The sequence below is a fragment of the Petaurus breviceps genome, unplaced genomic scaffold, assembly GCF_028583685.1.
Source record: "Petaurus breviceps papuanus isolate PSGF00001 unplaced genomic scaffold, PetGlider_PUasm1.0 90779, whole genome shotgun sequence".
Taxonomy (NCBI): Eukaryota; Metazoa; Chordata; class Mammalia; order Diprotodontia; family Petauridae; genus Petaurus; species Petaurus breviceps.
In genome coordinates this window covers 2084501-2106264 of record NW_027187344.1, presented here as the reverse complement: position 1 = coordinate 2106264, position 21764 = coordinate 2084501, and the positions used below count along the sequence as shown (strand labels likewise).

Genomic DNA, 21764 nt, shown 5'->3' with positions numbered 1-21764 from the left:
TGGCCTTCTGGAAACAACCTCCCCCTGCTTCACACCTTTCTTAGTTAACTCTTACTGGTTCTAATGGTTCGAATTTTGGCTCCTGCCGGAGAGTGGAGAGGGGATATACTTGAGGTATTGGCAGGATGTTTTGGCCTTTGGCTCACCCCTCCCTCCTACATCTGGGTTGTCCTGACCTCATACTCTCCTTCTTCTACCTTCCCAAATAACACATTCATTCAATAATCATTTTTAAATGATCCCAATAAAAGGCAGGAGCCAATGTGAAGTGAGGATAAAAAGTATAAGGTAAAGACAAGGTTATTGAATTTGATGACCTTTAAAAACTTATATTGGAACGTAGATACTGTTTGACTCAGGTGATGTGTCGATTAGTTTTGCTGAACTACTTTCTCCTACCCCTTTTATTCTCTGTTACAAGGAAGGGTGTGGGTATAGAAGGAAGGGAGATTTTGGAAATGCAAGTGTGTGTGGTTTGTCCTTCATTCTCAAAGAGGACAATGATATCAGGGAAATGATGACATGACTTGTAATTGAAGGAGGGAGGGCTGTACAAGGGCACCAGCCTCACTTTTTCCTCTGGAGAAATGCAGGTGACATAAAAGTGAAAGATAGAAGCTAAGACATTCCTGCCCTGGCCTTAACTTCCTGTTCTTTTATCTCCAGGGCCCTCCTGGTCCCAAAGGTGCTAAAGGTTCTTCGGTAAGTGTTGTATTTACCAAAATCCATGGCTGTGAGTTCTCAGAATCTTAAGGTTCGAAGGAAACTCCCATTTAGAAGAGTCTTTACCTGACTAAGAATCCCTCCATAACATCCCTGACAAGTGGTCTCTGCTCAATGAAAACCCGTTTCTCCTACTTCTCCCTGAGGCCAAAGAGAAACAAGTCTAATCCTATCTCCATGTGATAGCCTGTCAGACACTTAAAAATCACTATCTTGTGCCTCCTGTCTTGTTGACCATTCTTCATTTTTGAAGAGGACCAGTGACATCAGGGATGCTGTCTTGACTTATGTGTTAATTGGATTTAAGTGAGGCAGAGTTGTGCAGCTGTCAGCCTCCCACTTTCTCTTACTGAGTTTTTTAAATCCAGTGGTAAGACTGAAGTCAAGATAGCTGACGTTGGCCCAAGATACTGTGAATGACCTTGGTATCTTTGATGCCTGATCAAAATCTAAGTACTCCATAGAACCTGCTTCAGCAGCCTTTATGGTTGATGGAACAACTTGTTCTCATCCACCCATTACACTGGGGAAAGTCTTCACATGCTTGAGATGGACATCCCCCTAATTCAACAATGGATTCGAGACCTGTCTGTTATCCTTAACCTGGTTTAGCCCATCTGCCAAGATGGTTTACTGGGGTGTGGCTACTGCACATGCTATAGCTTCTTGAAGCCACAGGTAAGAGTTAGGTGAAGGTAGACACTGATGGTAGGTGAGAAGCCCATATACCAGAGGAGCTAGACCTCCCTAAACACCCCATATCCTCCCTCCTAAGTATACTGTTCTGCAGGCTAGAAATCCTTAGTTCTTTCAACTTTTTTTCCCTTTGGCTTAGTCTCTAGGCTCATCACCATTCTGATCACCCATTTTGCATTCTCTCCAACTTGTCCATATCCTTCCTATATGGTGCCCTTGGGTTTTAAATAATCAGGGGATCCAATTGTGTTGCCTTAAAAGTTTAGGGAAAAAAAATTTCTGTCCATGTGATTACATTGAGCAGTTCCTGTTTTAGCTACCTCTAATTTCCAATTTCTTAGTTCTCAGATACGGGAAGGTTTGGGGAAAGGGTGGATCCTGGAGTCCCTCATGCTTTCTGCCCTGCCTGGCCTTGGAGTCAGGAAGTCCTGGTGTTGAGTCTTGCCTCTTGACATGAATTGGTTACATTACTTCATCTCTCACTCGGCACTTCAGGCAACTGTTTAAGTTGAAGAATAGATTCTGATTTGTGTTGGTAGAAGGAGCCTCCTCACTAGGCATTCCCCACAGATAAGGAAGAAAGAAAGAGAATGAAAATTCAATAACTCAATTAATTGGGTTCAACTGGGTCAGATAAAATAGTTCATCTCTAACCCAATACTCTGTCTCTTTGGTGGAAGGGTATGGTTGTTCTCTTTGCCTTTAGCCTCAGAGGAGAGTGTCTGAAGAAAGGTGATCAGGGTAGAGGAAAGGCCTTGGGGACATGTCTCATAAGCATCCATTCAAGGAAATGGTCATGTTAATCCTGGAAAAGAGAAGACTCAGCTGGGGTGTGAGAACTGTCTTCAAGTATTCAAAAGGCTGTTGTGTAGGGGAGAGATTGCTGTCTGGCTTCAGAAGGCAGAACCTGGAGCAATGGGTCCAAGCTGCAAAATGGCCATTTTTGATTGGATGTCAAGAAAAGCTTCCTAGCCATCAGGGCTGTCCAAAAGTGGAATGAGCTTGCCTCAAGAGGTGGTGGGTTCCCCCTCTGTAGAGATCTTCAAGGGCAAACATTTGTCAGAAATGTTATAATGGGAACTCCTTTTGTGTATGGGTGGACTAAATGGCTCCTGAGATCCCTTCTAGCTCCCCAAGTCTGTGATTCTGGAATCTCTTATTATTTTACCTAAACCCTTTATGAACAAATATTTCCAATGTAGTTAACTCTGAGCTTCATATATTGTTCTTAGCTATGTGAAGAAATACTTGCTAGTTTTCCCTAAATGTTGTTCTCTCAAGATCCAAGGGCATAGGCATGCAGGACACCAGTTCTGGCATCAGGGATGTGTTGAAGAAGTCTGTAGACTCTCTTTGCATCCTTCTTTTTTTGTTGTTTATTTTTATAGGCCCTACACTTGCCCATTCTTAACTTTTGTCTTTGAAGGCCTTCTGTAAAGTCCTTCTTTCAGATCTTCAGTTACCAAGAAGACTAGAGATATTCATTTTATTCCATAGTTGGTAATGCTGTCTGGTGGTTACACATGTCTTTTCTCTTTTCCTACAGGGTCCAACAGGTCCCAAAGGAGAGGCCGGCCATCCTGGGCCTCCTGGTCCACCTGTAAGTAGTCTTTGAAGATTTAAAGGTCCATGTTGGAACTCTCAGTAACTCCCAGTAACATTATAGTCACAGCATTTTCCTCCTAGGAGGCCCCAGATCACAGGGAGAACTCAAGGGAGGAAACTGGATAAGATTTAATCTTTTGGCAGGAGTTGGCCTTTATACTTAAGAAGTGGTATAGCAAGTGAAATGCTGGAAAATTTCCTCCTGAGTTAAATAAGGTGTTCCTTGAATTTTTTTTCCAATCTTGGTTTTATACACATATACATATATATGTAAACACTCAGAAAATTAATTGCTTCTGGGATTCAGAAGCATAGATTAGCCATTCTCTGGGTGCATACCCACGTACAAGTTGTGGGTGATATAAAAATGTAGATTACATAGTCCTTGTTCTTCAGTTGTTCACAGTCCAGCTAGGGAGACAAGACACATACATAAACAATTAGCTATACAAGGCAGCATGTAATCAAGTGTAAAATTGCTATAGAAACTCAGAGGAGGAAAATATAAGAGTATTTCAGGCTGGAGGAATTAGAGGAGGGGGGACGTGAGCAGAACCTTGAATAGAACAAAGATTTTGGATTTGTGGAAAGGACTGAAGAGGACGTTCTAGATTTAGAGAACCTGTGAACAAAGAATGAAGTCAGGGACAAGACAGGAATATGCTTGGGGGGATGAGTAGCAAATAGACTAGACTAGAGCTGAGGGTCATGTGAGGATATTAAAATGAATGTATAGGAAGTTCCTTCCAACTCTAAATCTGTGTTCTTGGGATGGAACCATGTATTGGAGGATTTGAGTGGCAGGCTTAGATTTATTCTATAAAGCCATTGTTAAAACAGTAACAGCTACAAAGTAGTATGATAAAAGGAGGCACTTAAAGGAGATTTTGTATCATATGTATTTATCGAATCCAACAAGTATAAATTAATCCCATACTGTGTACACAGCATTGTAAGTTCTGGGAATGTAAAGATTTAGAAAAAAAAAAGACAAAAAAACCAGTCCATGTCCTCAAGGAGCCTAAATTCTACTTAGAGTACAACATGCAAACAGATGAATATATGCACAATAAATTGAAGAAAAGGTGGAGGGAGAGCTAACAACTGGGAGGCTCAGGAAGGTCTTCCCATAGGAGATTGTACATAGAGAAACATATGAGAAATCTCTCTGCTGGCCTGTAAGCTCTGTGAGAGCAAGGACTATGTCTCATTGAGCTTTATGCCTCCCCAACAGCCCAGCATAATGCGTTACTTTTCGTAGATGTTTGCTGACTTAAATAAAAGATTCATTACAGAGGATGAATTAAAATAGGGATGGGGAACCTGGAGATAGAATATCTGTCAGTCTAATGCAGCAGGTGTGAGGTGATGAGAACCTAGCCTAGGGACAGCTGTAGAAAAGAAAAGAAAGAATGAGTCATTACAAGAGAAGAATCCACTGCCTTTATATTATACACAGTCATCTTTCCCATTGTGTACTTGAAGCTGTTTTTAAATTAGTAGGGTTTGCTCACTTTGCCTTTGCCTCTTCCACATCCCAGGGTCCTCCAGGTGAAGTTATTCAGCCGTTGCCCATTCAGGCTTCTAGGACCCGACGGAACATTGATGCCAGCCAGTTGCTTGATGATGGCAATGGTGAGAACTACATGGATTATGCTGATGGTATGGAGGAGATCTTTGGCTCACTCAACTCTTTGAAACTGGAAATTGAGCAGATGAAGCATCCCTTAGGCACTCAGCACAATCCTGCTCGTACTTGCAAGGACTTACAGCTCTGCCACCCTGACTTCCCTGATGGTAGGTAGAGGGGAACTACCTGACTTGGAATCAGGAAGACCTGAGTTTGAATCTTGCCTCAAATACTTGCTAGCTGTGTGACCCTGGGGACATTACTTAATCTTTGTCTGCCTCAGTTTCCTCACATGTGAAATGGGGATAATGGTACCTACCTTCTAGGGTTATTATGAGGGTAAAAGGAGATAAAATATATGAAGTGCTTTGTAAACCTGCACTATATAAATGTTAGCTATTATTGTTTTGGGGGTGGGACATGAAACTAGAGATGCCCAGCTCAACATAATTTGTTTTCTATTAGTTTTTTTAAGTCCATCAGAAAGTCAAGTACCGTGCTTATATTAGAAAAGTAAATCATTTCAGTGTTTCATTTCTTGTTTAATCAATGGGAGTGTTGGGTTTTTAATTTTTTTTTAATGCTTTCAACTTTAGACTACTCCTTAAAAACTACACACCAAAAAATTTAAATAAATCATTTTAATAGAATTTGAACCCAAACATACAAGTAAATTATTTCAAATTCATCCCCTGCATTACCTATCCACTCTGCTTTGTTCATGATAACTTGTCCTATGTGTGTCAGAGATCCAGCTGGGTCCATAGAACTATTCTAGAGATTTACTTTGTTAGTTTAGTACCAGAGAAAAAAGGTGCCTGAATTATTGTCCCAACCAAACATTTTAAGTGTTGAGGCAAAATATGATGAATCAATTACCTGAACACTGCCTGACTCACTTTCTCTCTCTGGAATCCAGGTGAATACTGGGTTGACCCAAACCAAGGATGCTCCAGGGATTCTTTCAAAGTTTACTGCAATTTCACAGCTGGTGGAGAAACTTGCATCTTCCCTGATAAGAAATCAGAAGGAGTAAGTGCTGGTGTAATTTATTTCCCTCTGAAAATTTTCTCAGTGTGCATAATATACATCTGGTAAGTTCAATTGGATGGCCTCAATTTACAAATGAAAATCAGTGATTGATCTATTTCTTCCTGACCACTTCAGGATTAAGAGGACTGGCTTTCACAAGTATGACTTTAGATATTTTAAAATAGACAATCATAGTAAATGAGTAGGATAAAACATCAGTTTCCTGGAAGTTTTAGGGAAAGGAATATGCTGATGAATTGGGTTTTCTGATTAATTAAGGCTTAAGTAGAATAACCTTTTTTATGTTCAAGCATTTCTGAAAATATTCCTGAAAATTCCTGAATCCCCTCTCCCACCTCAGTTAGTTCAGTCTAGTAAGCAATACTGGGTCCTTGTTGAACGATTTTGCAGAACTTTGGCCATCATTGCTCTGAACATTAGGGGTTGCATGCAGGGTATATAGAATTTGAAGTAGAAGGTATGGGAGATTGAGCTGAGTGGTAAATAACCACAGAGACATCTGTGGGAAGCTCTTGCTTGAACTCTAATAATCCATTTGGTTTTTCATGAATTACATCTTTCTCCTAAAAGTTCAATGACAGAAAATTCCTGTTTAATTAGATGCCGGAGTCAATTGGATTCTGATTCATTTTATATCAGTTTCATTCTCATCACCATTGGGATCTTATTTTCTTCAAAGTCTCTCTGATCTGTTGGACTGGGATTTAGCCTCTTTATTAGGGTGTGTGTGTGTGTGTGTATAAATATATCAGCATATTTCTTTTATAGTTCATCCTTTTTCGGTTTGATAATTTTGGAGAAGAATGTGTATGTGAAGATATATGAGCACATTTCTTTTATAGCTCATCCTTTTTAGGTTCAACAGTTTTGAGAAGGAATGCAAAGGCTGCTGCTGGTGTTACAGTATACTGCTGTCCCTCACAACTCACTTTTATTTCTAGCATGCTCTTATTTTTGACTGTCTTGGCATAAAGTAGCACCCAAATCCTCATCTGTGAATGGTTTGTTGAAGTCAGTATAGAAATGTAAAATGTAGCCTTCTTAGCTAATTCCATTAAATCATTTTCAGGAGCACAAAAATTCAAGAGTTGCAGAGGATCTCAGAAGCCGTCTAGTTTACCTTATACCTAAACATTCCTGATAATCGACCGTGCAAACTCAGCCCAAAGACCCCTAAGCAGCACATTCCATTGATGAACAACTTTAATTGTTAGGAGGATTTTTTTTTTTAAAGCAATCGGGGTTAAGTAACTTGCTCAAGGTTAAACGGCCAGTTATTTCTGGGTATGGTGCTAAGTATCTGAGCCTGGATTTGATCCCCAAATCATCCCGACGCTGGAGCTGGTGCTCTTACTCTCTGAGCCACCTGGCCGCACCTAAATAATTGGGGTTAAGTAACTTGCTCAAGGTTACATGGCCAGGTGTTTCTGGGTGGGTGCTAAGTATCTGAGCCCGGATTTGATCCCCATGTCATCCCTGCACTGGAGCCAGTGCTCTTACTTGCTGTGCTACCTTGCCGCCCCAAGGATTTTCTTTACATTGAGTATAAGCCTACCTTTTGTCATCTTTCCCCCTCCCTTCATGGCTCCTTCTTCCATCAAGGAAGCATAGAGAGAGCATTGAATATCTCTGCTCTATAACAACCCCTCAGATATTTGGACTCAGGTATAGAGGGAGATAGAAGCTTTCTGAGGTGTGCCCAGTAAGTGTTGCTTCCTTTTTATGCCTAAATATGAATTTTATCTTGGTTTGACCCATAGAGAAAGAATTCATCTTTGGCTATACCTTGATTGTTTTGTCACAGAAATGAAAAGGGTTTGTGAGCTGCTTACTGACTTTAGAGAATTGTGTATTATTCTTAATCTGGTTATTTATCCTTGGGTTATAATAAGATATTGACCATACTTAATAACAGGAATTGCTCTTGATTTATTCCAGCTTTGTAAATATACCCTTTTGGTTGTTATTCAGGGCCATAAAGATTTATGTTAAGCAAAAAGTGTAGATTTCATTTTTTTATGACTGTGTACATACTTCCTGTGGGGGGAGAGCAGACGGGTAACTATTTTATAAGCAGGTAATTTTTATTCTTAATTGCCTGACTGAATCAATTTGTGTCCCAGCAAGGTAATGAAAAGATGTGTTTGTTGACACTTCTCCAACCTTTTGCCCTCCACAAAAATCTTGTATCAGAGGCAACCTAAGACCAAGAGATTGGGATAGAGAAAAGAAAATGTCAATATTTCTTAATCAGTCAGTTAAGACTGTTCAAGTGGTTTTGTAAATATTTCTTCACTAAAAGGACAAAATGTATACTACAGCTAAATCTCAGGCTCTCAATGATAGCAAGCTCAGCCATGTAAATGTAGCAGTCCAGTCAATGTGGCCAGCATAGAAGGGAAAAAAAGAAACTTAAAAATGTTGCAGAATTCTTCATTGTTGCCCTCAGCAGGAACAAAGACATCAGAGTTGTTCAGGGACTCATTTCTGGCAGGTCTTGAATGAAAACTGGTCAGTGGATCGATGCTGGGCCTTTATAGAGCAAAGCAGTTCAAAGCCAGAAGAGACTTTAGAGAATATCTCTTTCAACCCCCCCATTTTACAGATAAGAGAACTGAGAGTCAGAAAAGGAATTTGCTCGAGATTGCTTTCTAAGTATATGACAAAGCCAGACTAAAACCCAACCTCCATATTTCTTGGCCAGGCCTCTATTATACCTGTAATGAAACTGATTTTCATAGGCTTCAAAAGAAAATCAGATTCAGTACTTCATAGTTAGCTGTCCTAAAATTTGGGGGGTTCATTTTGACTATATATAATGTATATGTATATATATGTGTAGGTATTTATGTACATACATGGATATACATATAAACACATCTATGCATACACACATGTATAAAGGTATAACTATATATACATGTGTATAGAGTGTGTATAAATGTATATGTGCAGGTTATGTAAATACAGTATTTATACTGTGTAAATATAAATACATATATATGTGTGTTTTTATATATTATGTATATACATATCCTCACAACCACTATCTTTTTAAGCTGCATCCTTAATGGCTTCACTATTGAGAAATAAGTCCTAGGACGAGGAAACAATGTTTAAACCCAAATTCTCCTCCTTGGTCACAATCCTTCCTCCTTCTCTATCATTTTGGAAATGGGGCATATTATAGCACACATTTGGGTCATAAGGATCAGGAGAGCTCTGGTTAGACTGTAATGTCAGTTTAGAGGATTTGTGGATCTTGGGTTCAAATCTCCACTGCTCGGAAATTTCAAACCTTTGAGAGCCTCTGGTTCAAGTGGGAAAATTCATATGGCAAACACAAAATCAAAAGTCTCGCAAAGCTGCCCTGTCTGGTTCCAGGTTCTGTCAGCTTGGCTTAATTCCAAGAATTAAATTAACTTAGAAAATTCCTCTGGTTGCCAGTTATTCATCCTGACTAGCCTCATTGTGGGTAAATTAGAATGAAAGGTTTCTCGTAAGCACAAAGATTTCCTAGTAAAGTAATGCCTTCCATTTTTGGTTCAGCTCTCCCTGAGGGGCCCAGAGTATTTTCCTGCCCTTTTGTGGGGGGGGGGGATAAATTGGGGAGGCAATGAATTAATATTGACAAAATTTGTGAAGAGTCTCCTAGTCATAAAAGTAAAGCACCTAGTCTCAGTCTCATAGAAATGGATTTATGAAGACAGTTTTTTAGTGCCCAATGTTAGCATGACTGTGATGATCTAGGAATAGAGTACAATGGAAAACATACTGGTTTGGAAGTCAGAGGTCCTAGCATCACATCTCACCTCTGACCCTTACTACTTGTGTGACCTTGGGCAGCTCACTTACCCTCCCTAAGCCTCAGTTTCTTGATCTGCAAAATGAGAGGTGTTGAATGAGGGCTCCTCTGAGGTCTGTTCTAGCTCTAGATTTATGATCCTATGCTCCAAGATGGAAGTCCAAGGTAGGATCTGGGGAGGGGGAGGGAGCACAGGAAATATCCATTTCTGTCACTAACATAAAATGTAAGGAAAGTGATTGACTATAAGACTACAGGCTTTTCCAGGATAGGAAACCATTGCCCTAGAAATGTCTTAAAGATAGTCTTCTCTGAAAGAAGGCAAATAATCTTAAATGCACATTATCTGAATTTAACTGTTGATTCTGGGTGGTTCTAAAAACAAAGATGAGAAAGGTCAAAGACCTTGAGGGAGGCAGAAAAATGATGTCTTTCAGTGAGACCCCCCCCCCCCCAATCCCTCCTCTCAAGGAGTTCTTTCCTTTGCTGTTTTCCTGGTATGTTTGGATTAAGAGGCCCTGCTAGGTCAGGGGAATGAGGGTTTGAATTATTGACACTTCAGAAAGGGCATGGAGGGAGCTTGTTTCTGAGCATGGATTCCCTCATGAATCATGACTGGATGCCAGGCTGAGGAGAGGATGTGTTTCTCTTCCTTTCTTCCCACTGCTCTTTGCAGACACCAATCCAGCTGCTTCATTCTGTTAGCATTGTGGACTTTCTGCCTCAACTTCAATACCAATCAACAAAAATTCATGAAATACCTATTTTGTGTCTGGTACAGTGCTCAGCTGTGGGAATACAAAGACAAAAGAATGGGATAGACCCCTCAGGTCACATTGATGACCTATGTCCTGCTTCCCAGCAGGGAAGGGATTCCTAGACTTTCTTGGTCAAAGGATCCTTTTGGCAGGAACAATAACTGCCTCCTGAAGCAACAATAAAATTCCCTAATAAATCCATAGTCAGAGGATATGAACAGGAAATTCTCAAAGGAAAATCCAAGTTATAAACAAAGATATAAAAAAAGTTTAAATCCCTAGCAATTAAAGAAATGTGAATTAAGACAGCTCCACCTCATGACAAAAAAAAAAAAAAGGAAAATGACAAATGTTGGAGGAGATGTAGGAGAAAAAGGCACGATAACATGATGGAGCTGTGAATTGGTCCAGCCCTTCTGGAAAGTAGTTTGAAACTATTCCCTAAAAGTTACTAAATTTTGCATAACTTTTGTTTCAGTGATAGCTATAGGCCTATATACCCAACGAGATCAGAGAAAGATGAAAAATGACCCATATGTTCAAAATGCTTATAGCAGTTCTTTTCATAGTAGCAAAGAATTGGAAGCTTATGGTGATACCCATGGATTAGGGAATAGCTGAACAAATTAGGGTACATGAATTTAAAGGAATGTTATTTCACCATCATAAATGACAAGGTTTTAAAGAAACCTTGGAAGACTTGTATGAATCTGACAGAGTGAAGTGAGGAAAACCAAGAGAACAGTAAGAGTGTGACAGGTCAGTCCATGGAGCATTGTTGAAGAACTTCACATATTCATGGCTGGGGTTGTTGTACCAGGTGTAGAGAAGCATTAGAATGGAAAAGGACTTACTTGCAGAGCAACCAGGGCTTTAATAATCCAAGTAGATAGATGGTTTTTGCCATTTCTCAAGCAGAAGTATCATTAAATATGGGCAATGAAGAAACTATTACAAAGGGAGCTTGAGAAATGGGCACATTAATACCAGCAGTGAATGCTAATAGGGGAAGCATTAAGATTTTAGTGGATTTTATCCAAGAACCCCTAAATCAAGCACAGATCCTCCTCAGGCCAAGTTGGTTATTCAGCACCCTATTAGTGCTGGGTAATGTACTCACTTTACCTTCTCATTGTCCAAGGCAACCATTGCAGACCTACCCTTCCTAGTGCTCTGGTTCTGTCCACATTTCCCTGTGGGAATTTACCCTTTCTGGGTTCTAGTCCTCCCAGCTTGGGGCTAGTCTGAGTAAGTGGTCATGTTGGAAAGCCTCTAATTAATGTATTAATGATCGGTAATGGGCATAGTTCTCTCAGTGGCATTTTCATTTTTCTTAAGCCAAAAAAGAAATGATTGTCTCATGGTGGAACTTCATGTAAGTTCTATCTAGAATTAAGACAGGCCAGTTGTGTGATGTGAAGGTGATGGACATCAGAATACAAGAACAGAGTCTTTTTATGATATCAGAAGTAGTTCTTGCAGTAAAGGATAATATAAAAGACTGACTCTGTATGGAAATAGTCAATAAACATTTATTAAGTATATACTATGTACTAAGCACTGTGCTAGTGCTTTTGGGATACAAATAAGAAAAAAAGAAAGACAGCCCCTGTCCTCAAAGAGCTTACAATCTAATTCAAGAAGACAACACACCAAAGAAAACTGAAAAGGTTATGGGGTGGTGCGGAGAGGTGGGTTATGGTGGAGTCTGGTCCAAGGAAGGCAGCAGATGAGAAGTGAAGAGCCCTCTTTAAATGGAGTCTTTGGGAGAAATTTTGTATTCCACTCTCCAGCTCTCCAATCAGAGGCAAGGAGTACTGAGGGTACAAAAGAGGTATGAGGACCAAATCTAATACTGTCTTGAAGGATAATATTTGGTGGACACTTTGAGGATATTGATTTAAAGAAAGCTGGACAATTTTTCATTGAGGCAGGAGAATTAACTGTTGTATTCTCTGTTTCTCTCCCTTTCCATCTCCCCTGCTATGTGTTTAGGCCAGAATTACTTCCTGGCCCAAGGAAAACCCAGGCTCCTGGTTCAGTGAATTCAAGCGTGGTAAACTGGTAAGGAAGCCCCTCAATTCTTTGCAGTTTTGGCTTTAAACCCCACCCCGTCTCGTATTTTACAGAGTAAAATGGCCCGTTGGCCCAAAGAACAGCCTTCTACCTGGTATAGTCAGTACAAGCGAGGTTCTATGGTAAGTGGCTAACCTCGGCAGGGCCCTCTTGGCCCACGCCTGCTTTGGACATGGCCAAACTCACGGCACTCTGCATGTTGGACTAATAACCATGGTGGGCACTTGCCGTTACAGGTTTGGCTGAACTTCTTCACATTTGGGTGGAATTCTGAGAAAAGATGCCACACTCCTCCCTCCCTTTCTCCAGTCCCCTCCACACCTCATCCCCACCCAACCCATGCCAGTCTAAAGTTAATTCTGGACTGGAAGTGGGAGGCAGGTTTTAAATTTAGTTTCATCAGAGCTCAGGGAGTCCAGAGTGGCAGCTGGGAGTGGGCACCGCTCAGGAGCGAGGCTCAGCGTCTGCCAAAGTACAGGGGCTCTCTAGCAGCCTGCACGTCAGATTCAAATATTTTGTGGGAGGATTTCATTCTATCCTATGCCAGCCTATGGACAGAATGAAATTCATTGTAGTCCTCTTCCATTGTTGGGACCCTTCCTGACAAAACTCCCCTCTCATCTTCCCGACCTATTTCTATGCCCAAATACCTTTAGTGTTATTCCTTGAGCTCTCATTGCCACTGAAGCTTTCAACAATAATGGATAGGATTCATCTCTCTGCCTTTATAAATAGATTAAATTATTTGGGGTTACTGCCTATGTTATGGCCTTAGATATGGTTTCAGAAATATGTAAGAAATGTGGGCTCCTGCAAATGAGTTTTTACTCAGCTGGGAGAAAAAAAAATCTTATTTGGATAAATGTAGATCATCCTCTGGACAGTGTAGACCTGGTAGAGACTGTCTCTCTGCCTTGTACACCTGGGTCAAGCTCTACCTTTGAAGTTCAGATGATCACATTCCTTTCATCTGCATGGCAAAATGCCATGGAATCCAAGCCACTGCCACTCACACAGGTTCTTTCTCCCTCTTTGGCTCCCATTGTCAATGCAGAAATAGATGAAGTTTCTAGAACAGAGAAATGTCAAGAAATAGTGTCCACAGCCTAAACCTTTCTCCTTCTGGTCACTTCCTCAGACTGCCATTCCACCCTCAGAACCACTTTAAGGAACTGTTTCTTGCCCAGGAATCCAAGCCATGGAGATAAAAAAAATTGCACCCCCAAAAGACACCTTAGGTACCTGTGGCCCTGGCACCCATTCCTCTCCTTGTGAGTATGCACACAGTTGACCCTTGTTCTACAGAATTCCATGGGAACAGTGGAAAAGAGTATTTCCAACAGCTTGGTTATGAGCCAGCATTTTAATCGATCAGCTCATGATGGGCTGTCTCATTTTTTAACCTCCAAGCACCTCATTGGCCAATAATTAATATCTCATACTCTGTTTCGTGCTCCCCCTGCCCAAAACAAAGACCCAACCATGTCAGCCAGTCGCCCATCACCTTCAGGACTTGTTTTCTCCTTTGCCACAATATGAGAGGCCTCTTGTTATTTTATTTTTGTGCCTTTGCACTGCAGACTTGTCCTGTCTTCATTCTCTTTTGCTTTCTTTCTGATCTTTCTCTCCTTTGCACCCTTCTCTGAAAACAGCCACCAAAACACAGAAGGATCTGGAAATGAATTATCACTCGATAAAGAGTAGTAGCTTGAGAGGAGGTGGCATTTGTCCCAGGTGAGATGGGGATGAGGGGACAGTGAGGTGGATGGATGAGTGAGGGTAGAGCTCTGTGTGATGTTAAATCCCTACAGATCCAGGAATGACAAGCTCCCTTTCTGCTATCCACAAAGGGGGTCATGCAGCCAGGAGCACTTTATTCTACTTTTGGGGATGCTTAAAGTCTGCATTACAGCTCTGAGGGGGAGTGAACCAGCAGAAATGTATGGGGGAAGTTGCCCCAACATCCAAGTTCCCACAGATCATAGAACAGTCTCTAGTGTTCACCAATGTCCTCTCCTTCCAGAATTCCATTAAAGGAGAGGAGGGTGGGCTATTCATTTCTCAATCATTACTCAGAATACCTGAGAAAGCTTTCTTGGACCTTTTGTTTTGGTAGCTGGCAGTTGACCAAGATCAAAAGTTCAAAGAAAAATACCTGCTTCTTTTATAGTTGCTTCCAAATTATTCCTCACCCCCTCAGTTCCTACAGATGCCTGAATGAATATTCAATGAGGGCAACTCCTTGTGGGATATTATAGTTTATATTTGCCATCATAGACATAACAGGTGGAGCTAAAATTACCTGGGGACTTCTGTTCCTCCACCTGGGGAAGTGACCTCTTTCCAGTGAGTTGTGGTGGCTCTTCCACACAGAGATGAAACCTAGAAAGGAAGATGGTGTCTCGTAAAAATTCTATCCTGTTGACAGACTGCCCCAAAAGGAGCAGCTTCCTGTTTCAGATCCTTCTGTGCCCTAGTGATTTTCCTCTGATCTCTTCCCTCTGGCATGCTTTCTTTCTCCTAGTCAGTCATATTTCCTATCAGAAGGACCACCCAGCCGGATCCTGATCTCTGGTTTGTATACCATTCTTTTTCTTATATATTCCTGGAACTTGGTTTGTCTAGACCCATTTGGGGTCATGAAGACAGGCAGGGACCACTGAAACCACTGAACTCTTGCTTGCTTTGTTTTCAAATTAAGGGAAGGAACAGGAGTGTTGCTCTCGAAGGAAATGATTCCTAGCAATGAATCTGCAACCCCCACCAAGACTGTCTACAGGGTCACAAAATTTTCCCTTAAATCTCACTCCCCCCAAAAAAACACACTCAAAGAAAAATTACTTTTAATTCATCTTGATTTTTTTAAAATTAAGTAATTATAGAATGGAGAAATGCTGTGAAATTAAATAAGAGACAATCACATCTTCAGAAAGTATAATAGTAACATTAATAATTAGATATTTATATGTTTTGTGGTCTGAAAAAAAATTACTCTGTGTTCAAGTTTTAAAGGATCCTAGGGATCATCATATTTGTCCCCTATTTTACAGATGAATAAATCAAGGCCCAGATAAATGAAGTAAATTACCAAAGGTTACAACCCAGAACTGGAATTTGAACTCAGGTCTTTCAACCCCAAACAACATGATTTGGTCTGGTCTTTTTTCCCCACTAGATCTGGCCTATCTTTATTTAATGTCCAGTTTTTGTTTAGGGAGGGAAAAGACTTGGTCCCATCTTGCCGATTAGATACTTTTGCAATTGCCTTCTGGAAAAAGAAAAAGAATTTTCTCTATGGCATGGCCTCCAGAATCATTCATGTTTCCTGATATATTAGACATTGTTAACTACTTGCAATTTGCAAAATATGCACTGTTCCTCTCCATGAAAAATTCTGAGGCATGAAATTCATCAGAAAAAATCTGGGAGTTTTGGTAAGCTCCATGTGAGTCTACAATGAGGTATGGCAGATGAAAAGGCTGATGGGAGCTTAGGCTCCATTAAGAAAAGTTATGGTGTCCAGAACTTGAAAGGTTATACACCCTTGTGGTACTCTGCCCTGGTCACATCCCATCCAGGACGTTACATTCAGGTGTTCGAGGTGAGCATGAATAATTTGAAGGGTATCTGAAGGAGGGCCACCAAGATAGTGACCGCCCTCAAGGTCTCACCATATGGGGAGCAACTGAAGGAGTTAGTGATGTTAGCCTGGACATGAGAAGACTGGAGGGAAAACGGTAACTGTCATCAAGGGTCGTAATCTGGAAGGCTTAGATTTCATCTACTTGACTGTGGAGCAATAAAATGAGTATTGGATGGAAGTTACAAAACAGCAAATTTAGATTGAATATCAGGTATAACTTCCTGACAATTAGGGAGCTCCAGTAATAGAGTGGGATAGATATTGTGGTTTCCCTCTTAGTAGATGTCTTCAAAGAGAAGCTGGATGGCCAGCTATCAGGTGGGTTATAGAGAGAATTCCAGGTTTGGCCTCTGAGGTCCCTTCCCCTTCTCACATTCTGTGAATCTGCATTGGTTTCAACGGTCTGACTCTGTATGACCTAAAATATTTTTAAAAGAAAATTTTTCCAATAAAGTATATATCCCCAGAATTAGATTCTCTGTGAGTTTGGCCTTTGGTTTTAATGCCAAAGACCTTTTATTAGAAAAAACCTCATTGACCTTTGCTCTGGAGGTTTCCACTCTGGAACCATGCCTTTACCTGTGTTTCTAACTCATCAGGATTCAATCGTCTTACCATGGCCCCAGCATGGGAATTAAGCAGCTCCTGATTCAACCAACAGAATTACAACCTAAATTTGGCTACATTTCACTCCATTTTAGGGTTTCAACCCAATTAGAAAACAAGTGTTACCATGAATTAGATATTTGACTTGAACAGCTCTTCCCAATCCGCTCAGCTTCCAGATTCTTCAAAAAAGCTTCCTTGACTACTCCAGGCAGAACTAATCTCTCCTTCCTGTGAACATTGTAACATAGTGGAAAGAGCCCTGGTTCTGAAGTCAAAGAACACTGAGTTCAAATTCTGCCCCTAACACTTACTACCTATATGACCTTGGGCCTGTTTCCTCATCTGTAAAATGAGACTGGACCAAATTGTCCCTGAGTCCCCATAAAGCTCTACATCTATGATCCTGTGAACATCTCTGCCTCTCAGACAACTAAGACTTAAATACAAAATTATATTGACAGGTTGTCAACAGCATGGGTAGAGGGAATTCCTTCACCTATGAAATCATAACTCCTTGTCATGCTGACCAAGTGCCATTTGGCATTTATTCACTGCCTTGTTTCATGATGTCTCTTCATGTATGTTTATGCTGAATACTTATCTAGTTTACAAATTCCTTAAGTATCTCATATTTCCTTGTACTCCCTTCTACAGTGTCCAGAATGGTGCCCCAAAACATCGGAGACATCAATAAATAGTCTTTGATTTAGCTGTTTAAATGACAACTACCTTACATTAGAAAATTGCTTCATCTATCTATTGCTAATGGAGCCAAGGAGGATGGCGTCTCCCCTGACCATTGTTGCATGGCTCTTTAGGGAAAACTTAGAGAGAGTTTTTATTATCTCTCCATGCTCTGGGATTATTTTTTCCTAGGAGATTTAGTAAACCAACCCCTTTTCAATGCCAAGCAACCCAGCTGTAACTGTAGATGGGGAAAATATGCATCCATCTGTGAAGAATGGAATGACAGGCCAGAGTCTGCCTACTAGAAATATTTTTCCTTGATACAGATGGGGTTATAAAGATTGTACAGGGAGCACTGTGTATATTCAAAGGGATACTGAGATCTCCAGATGTCAGCACTCTTTGACTCCCCAAGCAGTTTCCCTAGAATGTGCCAAAGGGACCAAGGCCCAAATGTCACCCTGCAGATGGGGCTCCAATATATTCAACCCAGCTCTGTTGGCAGGGATACATTGAAACAGAGCATCTTCTCATGTTTTAAATTGACTTTTGGTTTCTTCTCTTCATTTTCCAGTGGCACACATGAAGCAATTCTTGCCTTATTAAGATAAGACCTGTTGATTAGCAATTTTGCTTATCAATTTTATGATCTTGAAAGTTGTTTAAAAATATGAAGCCTCAGGCTAACTTCACCCTTCTGGGAACCTTCCCAATCCTGCTGTTAGAGTGGGCTTAAGGAATGCAAATTCACTTTGCTGTGATCCTAAGTAAGACCCAATTAGGATAAATCTATCACCAAAACACAAGAAAATCCACAGTATAATCCACAACCTAATAGGCATACCTTTGATATTGACCATCATTCAGGGATATTCTTTCTGTTGTTTCCTTCCCTTTGGTGTGAATGTTGAAGACTTGGCAGTATTGGTGGTCCAGTAAATAAAACCCTAAGCTACCAGTGTTCCATATCACCTGCTCTCTCCTGTCTTCCAACATGGAAATGCAGCCTTCTGAATGCAAGATGGCATCCTAATGAGGCAGCATGCCCACTCTGAGATATGGCACCAAAGCTTTCAGTTATCCAATATTCAGCCTAGCTAGTGTGGGGCATAATTTGCTGATACTTTTGTGTAGGAGAGGATGTTCTCCAAAACCTGCCCCTGGAACCAGATATCCCTTGCCCCGTCCTCTAGGGTGAATGACTCCCTACTGAAGCTGTAGGTCTCACATAATTATGACAGATTTGTTCTCCAAGGTCCTCATCCTGGTTGCTTTAAGTTAAGTTTTCAGAACTGCCTGCTCCTTGTATTTTCTAAAGACAATTAGGGCAAGCCTTGATTTAAAGAAAAATGTAAATTGTTATTGTTGTTACATGATTCCTGTGCTAGGGACTATGAAAAGTATAGAAGAAGTATAAGTATGACCCCTAAAAAATATAAAGGAAATGTAAGATAGTCTGTGTCTTTGAAATCTTATCATCTCTTTGGAAAAATGAGAATCACATACGCAAAACAACCTAAAAACAGGGTAAGATAGCCAAATTACAGGCAACAAATCCTTAGAAATTCATACAGAGAAGAAATGATGCAAAGATGAGGTGGTCAAGGAAGGCTTCGTAGCATAAGTGAGACTTAAGCTGATCCTTGAACTTCGGATATTCAGACTTTGACCACTGAGAATTCATTCATTCATTGGACAATGTTTAGTAAAATTTATAAAGCCCCTATCTACTCTGCATAAAGCACTGTGTTCAGCACTGAACGGGACACAGAGTTTAAATAAAGACAGGGTCTTTGCTGTTGGTAGCTACCATCTAGTAAGGAAGTGAATCAGATGTCACTGAGGGGCAAGAATGGAATATGACGTAGCCCATGATGAAATGCAGACAGTACCTTTTGAACCTGTTCATTCCTAAGGCAGCTTCTTTTGGTTCCATTTAAAAAAAAAAGTCTTGCAGGTGTGTGAATGTGGTTCAAAGATGTTCAATTCTGGTTTTACACTATATTTCAACTGATATAAAAAATGGGACTGCAATTTGGAAAGCATAAAGCACTATATAGAAATGCCAGGATTTTATGGGTCATTTGTTATTGTTATATCACTGTCTAGTTTCTCCTGTTCCTCCTTGTCTCCAATACCCTAGCTCTCCTATGTGGACTCAGAGGGGAATCCAGTTGGGGTGGTACAGATGACATTCCTCAGGCTCCTCAGTGCTTCAGCTCGTCAGAACATCACTTACAACTGCTACCAGTCAGTCGCCTGGCAAGATGCCACCACGGGCAGCTATGACAAAGCCATTCGCTTCTTGGGCTCCAATGATGAAGAGATGTCCTATGACAACAACCCTTACATCCGAGCTCTCATGGATGGCTGTGCAGTAAGTATCTCGTTGGCACCATGGTCAGTACACCATACACCTGGGGCCAAGGTCAAGGATTCAGACAACTTAATGAACGTTTAGCTTTATGGACTGGACTGTGATTTCTTTGGGAATTTCTGGGTAAGGAATCTACCTCTGTTATTCTAATCTTATAAATTGCCTAGAACAGAGGTGTCAAACGCAGCCTTGAACCAGATTAAAATTGAATTGGCAAATATTTAAGAAAATAAATAAAAATACAACAGAACATAGATAATGTTAGTATGTGGCTTTCTAAGTCACTGTACAGCCTGAAGGGATCCTTATATATGATTTAGCAGCCCTGTTTCTATTTGAATCTGACACCACTGGCCTAGGGCACTGAGAGATCTAGTAACTTGTTCAATCCAAATATATATATGTATATATGTGTGTGTGTGTGTATGTGTGTGTATACTATTATTAATACCATCTTACATGTAATTGAGAAATAAGATATACAGGCACTGAGGCATAGAGATCCAGTGGAAAAGTCAAAAGGGGTATGGGAGAAAATATGGGAGAGAGCAGATTGGAGGAGGGAATATCCTGTGGGACTGCTATTTTGGGGCGGTGGGTAGGGGAAAAACAAGGAGAAAATTTGTAACTCAAAATCTGGCAGAAACGAATGATGTAAATCAGAAGTTAATAAAGCATTTAAAAAAATTGCACAGCCAGTGTGTTTCAGAGACAGGATTTGGACCCAGGGCTTCCTTGTTTCAAGGCCAGCTCTCTACCTACTCTACAACATTGCTTTTCTCTCTCTCTCTCTGTCTCTCTCTCTCTGTCTCTCTCTCTGTCTCTCTGTCTCTCTGTCTCTCTCTCTCTCTGTCTCTCTGTCTCTCTCTCTCTCTCTCTCTTTCTCTGTCTCTCTGTCTCTCTCTCTCTCTGTCTCTCTCTCTGTCTCTGTCTCTCTCTCTCTCTGTCTCTTTCTCTCTCTGTCTCTGTCTCCCTCCCTCCCTCTCTCACTCTCTGTCTTCTTCTCTTTCACACATACACATACACATGCATATATAAATATATACACACACATATATGAATGTATATATATATTATATATGTGGGTATATATTGCATATATGCATGATGAGTACACATGTTTGTAGATCTATTTATGTGTACACATATACACACATACTCAGCATGTACATATATGTATGCATACCTTTTGTCACAAAGGGGACAGGGTTTAGAGGACCCACTCCAACCCAGCTGCGGGGGAAACATCTCAAAGTCCTACTCACAGTGGCTTTGGGTCCATATTTTCGCATCTATAGGGTGGCACATATATTCCCATGAGAGAGAGATCAGAGTTAAAATCCAGGTTTATGTACAAAGTTGCAAAGTTTTGACAGAAGGACAAAGGATGGACCTTTCCTTCATGCATCTCTGAATCACAATGTCCCTCTGGGTCCTGCTGTAAACCACTAAATTTGTTTCACTAGCTGATGTGTGGATAGGTGCTAGGGTTTGATTCATCACCTCTGCAAGGTAGTGCTTGTGTTATGGAGGCACATGGAATGGAGTCATTCTAGAGACTCTATGTAAGCCAAAAGGAATAGCTAAATGTTAGGGTTTAGAGGATCTTGCCCTTCCTGTCATAGGATATGGTAAGTATCCAAAAGCTGTGAGCTCCAGATTGGCTCCAATAAAACTATGCCCTTCATTCAATTTGAGGAGACAGTGAATGAAGTGTGGGCAAAAGGGGAGAATTCACTTGGCATCCTTAATTCTCTTACCATTGTGGTAAAGAGATAAGATCATTCTTCCCTCTTCCCTGAATTCTGAAAGTTGTATAAGATCATTGATTTTCAAGACCTCTGAGCCTAGGGAGTCTCAATACCTTTCTGCCAGAGGCTCCTGAGTCTAGCTTGGGGTATGGACAAACTGCAGAGCCAGTCTACAAGGAAGGAAAATAATTAGACCTAAAAACATGATAAAATAATTGGCTTGAAAGAGATCTACCCTGATATTCAAAACAGGGAATTGAGGAAATAAAAAAGGTCACTTTGTTAGAACAAAGGGCTAGAGCCAGGGCTTGGAGCTCCCAAGCTTTCCTAGAAAAGCAAAGGGGAGACTTG

At 40.7% G+C, this 21764-nt stretch overlaps 1 protein-coding gene across 2 annotated transcripts in view; it reads left to right on the top strand.

Annotated features, from left to right (window-relative positions):
- The window catches only part of COL5A1 (collagen type V alpha 1 chain), a 315926-nt gene that overhangs the window by 285246 nt on the left and 8916 nt on the right, over positions 1-21764 (top strand). Inside the window, exons 60-65 of one of the 2 annotated variants that reach the window (XM_069069226.1) lie at positions 667-702; positions 2966-3019; positions 4566-4821; positions 5574-5686; positions 12400-12468; positions 19429-19662. In XM_069069226.1, coding sequence (XP_068925327.1) covers positions 667-702; positions 2966-3019; positions 4566-4821; positions 5574-5686; positions 12400-12468; positions 19429-19662 — 762 coding nt within the window. Of the gene's footprint in view, positions 1-666; positions 703-2965; positions 3020-4565; positions 4822-5573; positions 5687-12265; positions 12335-12399; positions 12469-19428; positions 19663-21764 lie in introns of both variants that reach the window. The other variant, XM_069069225.1, reaches the window with a different exon arrangement.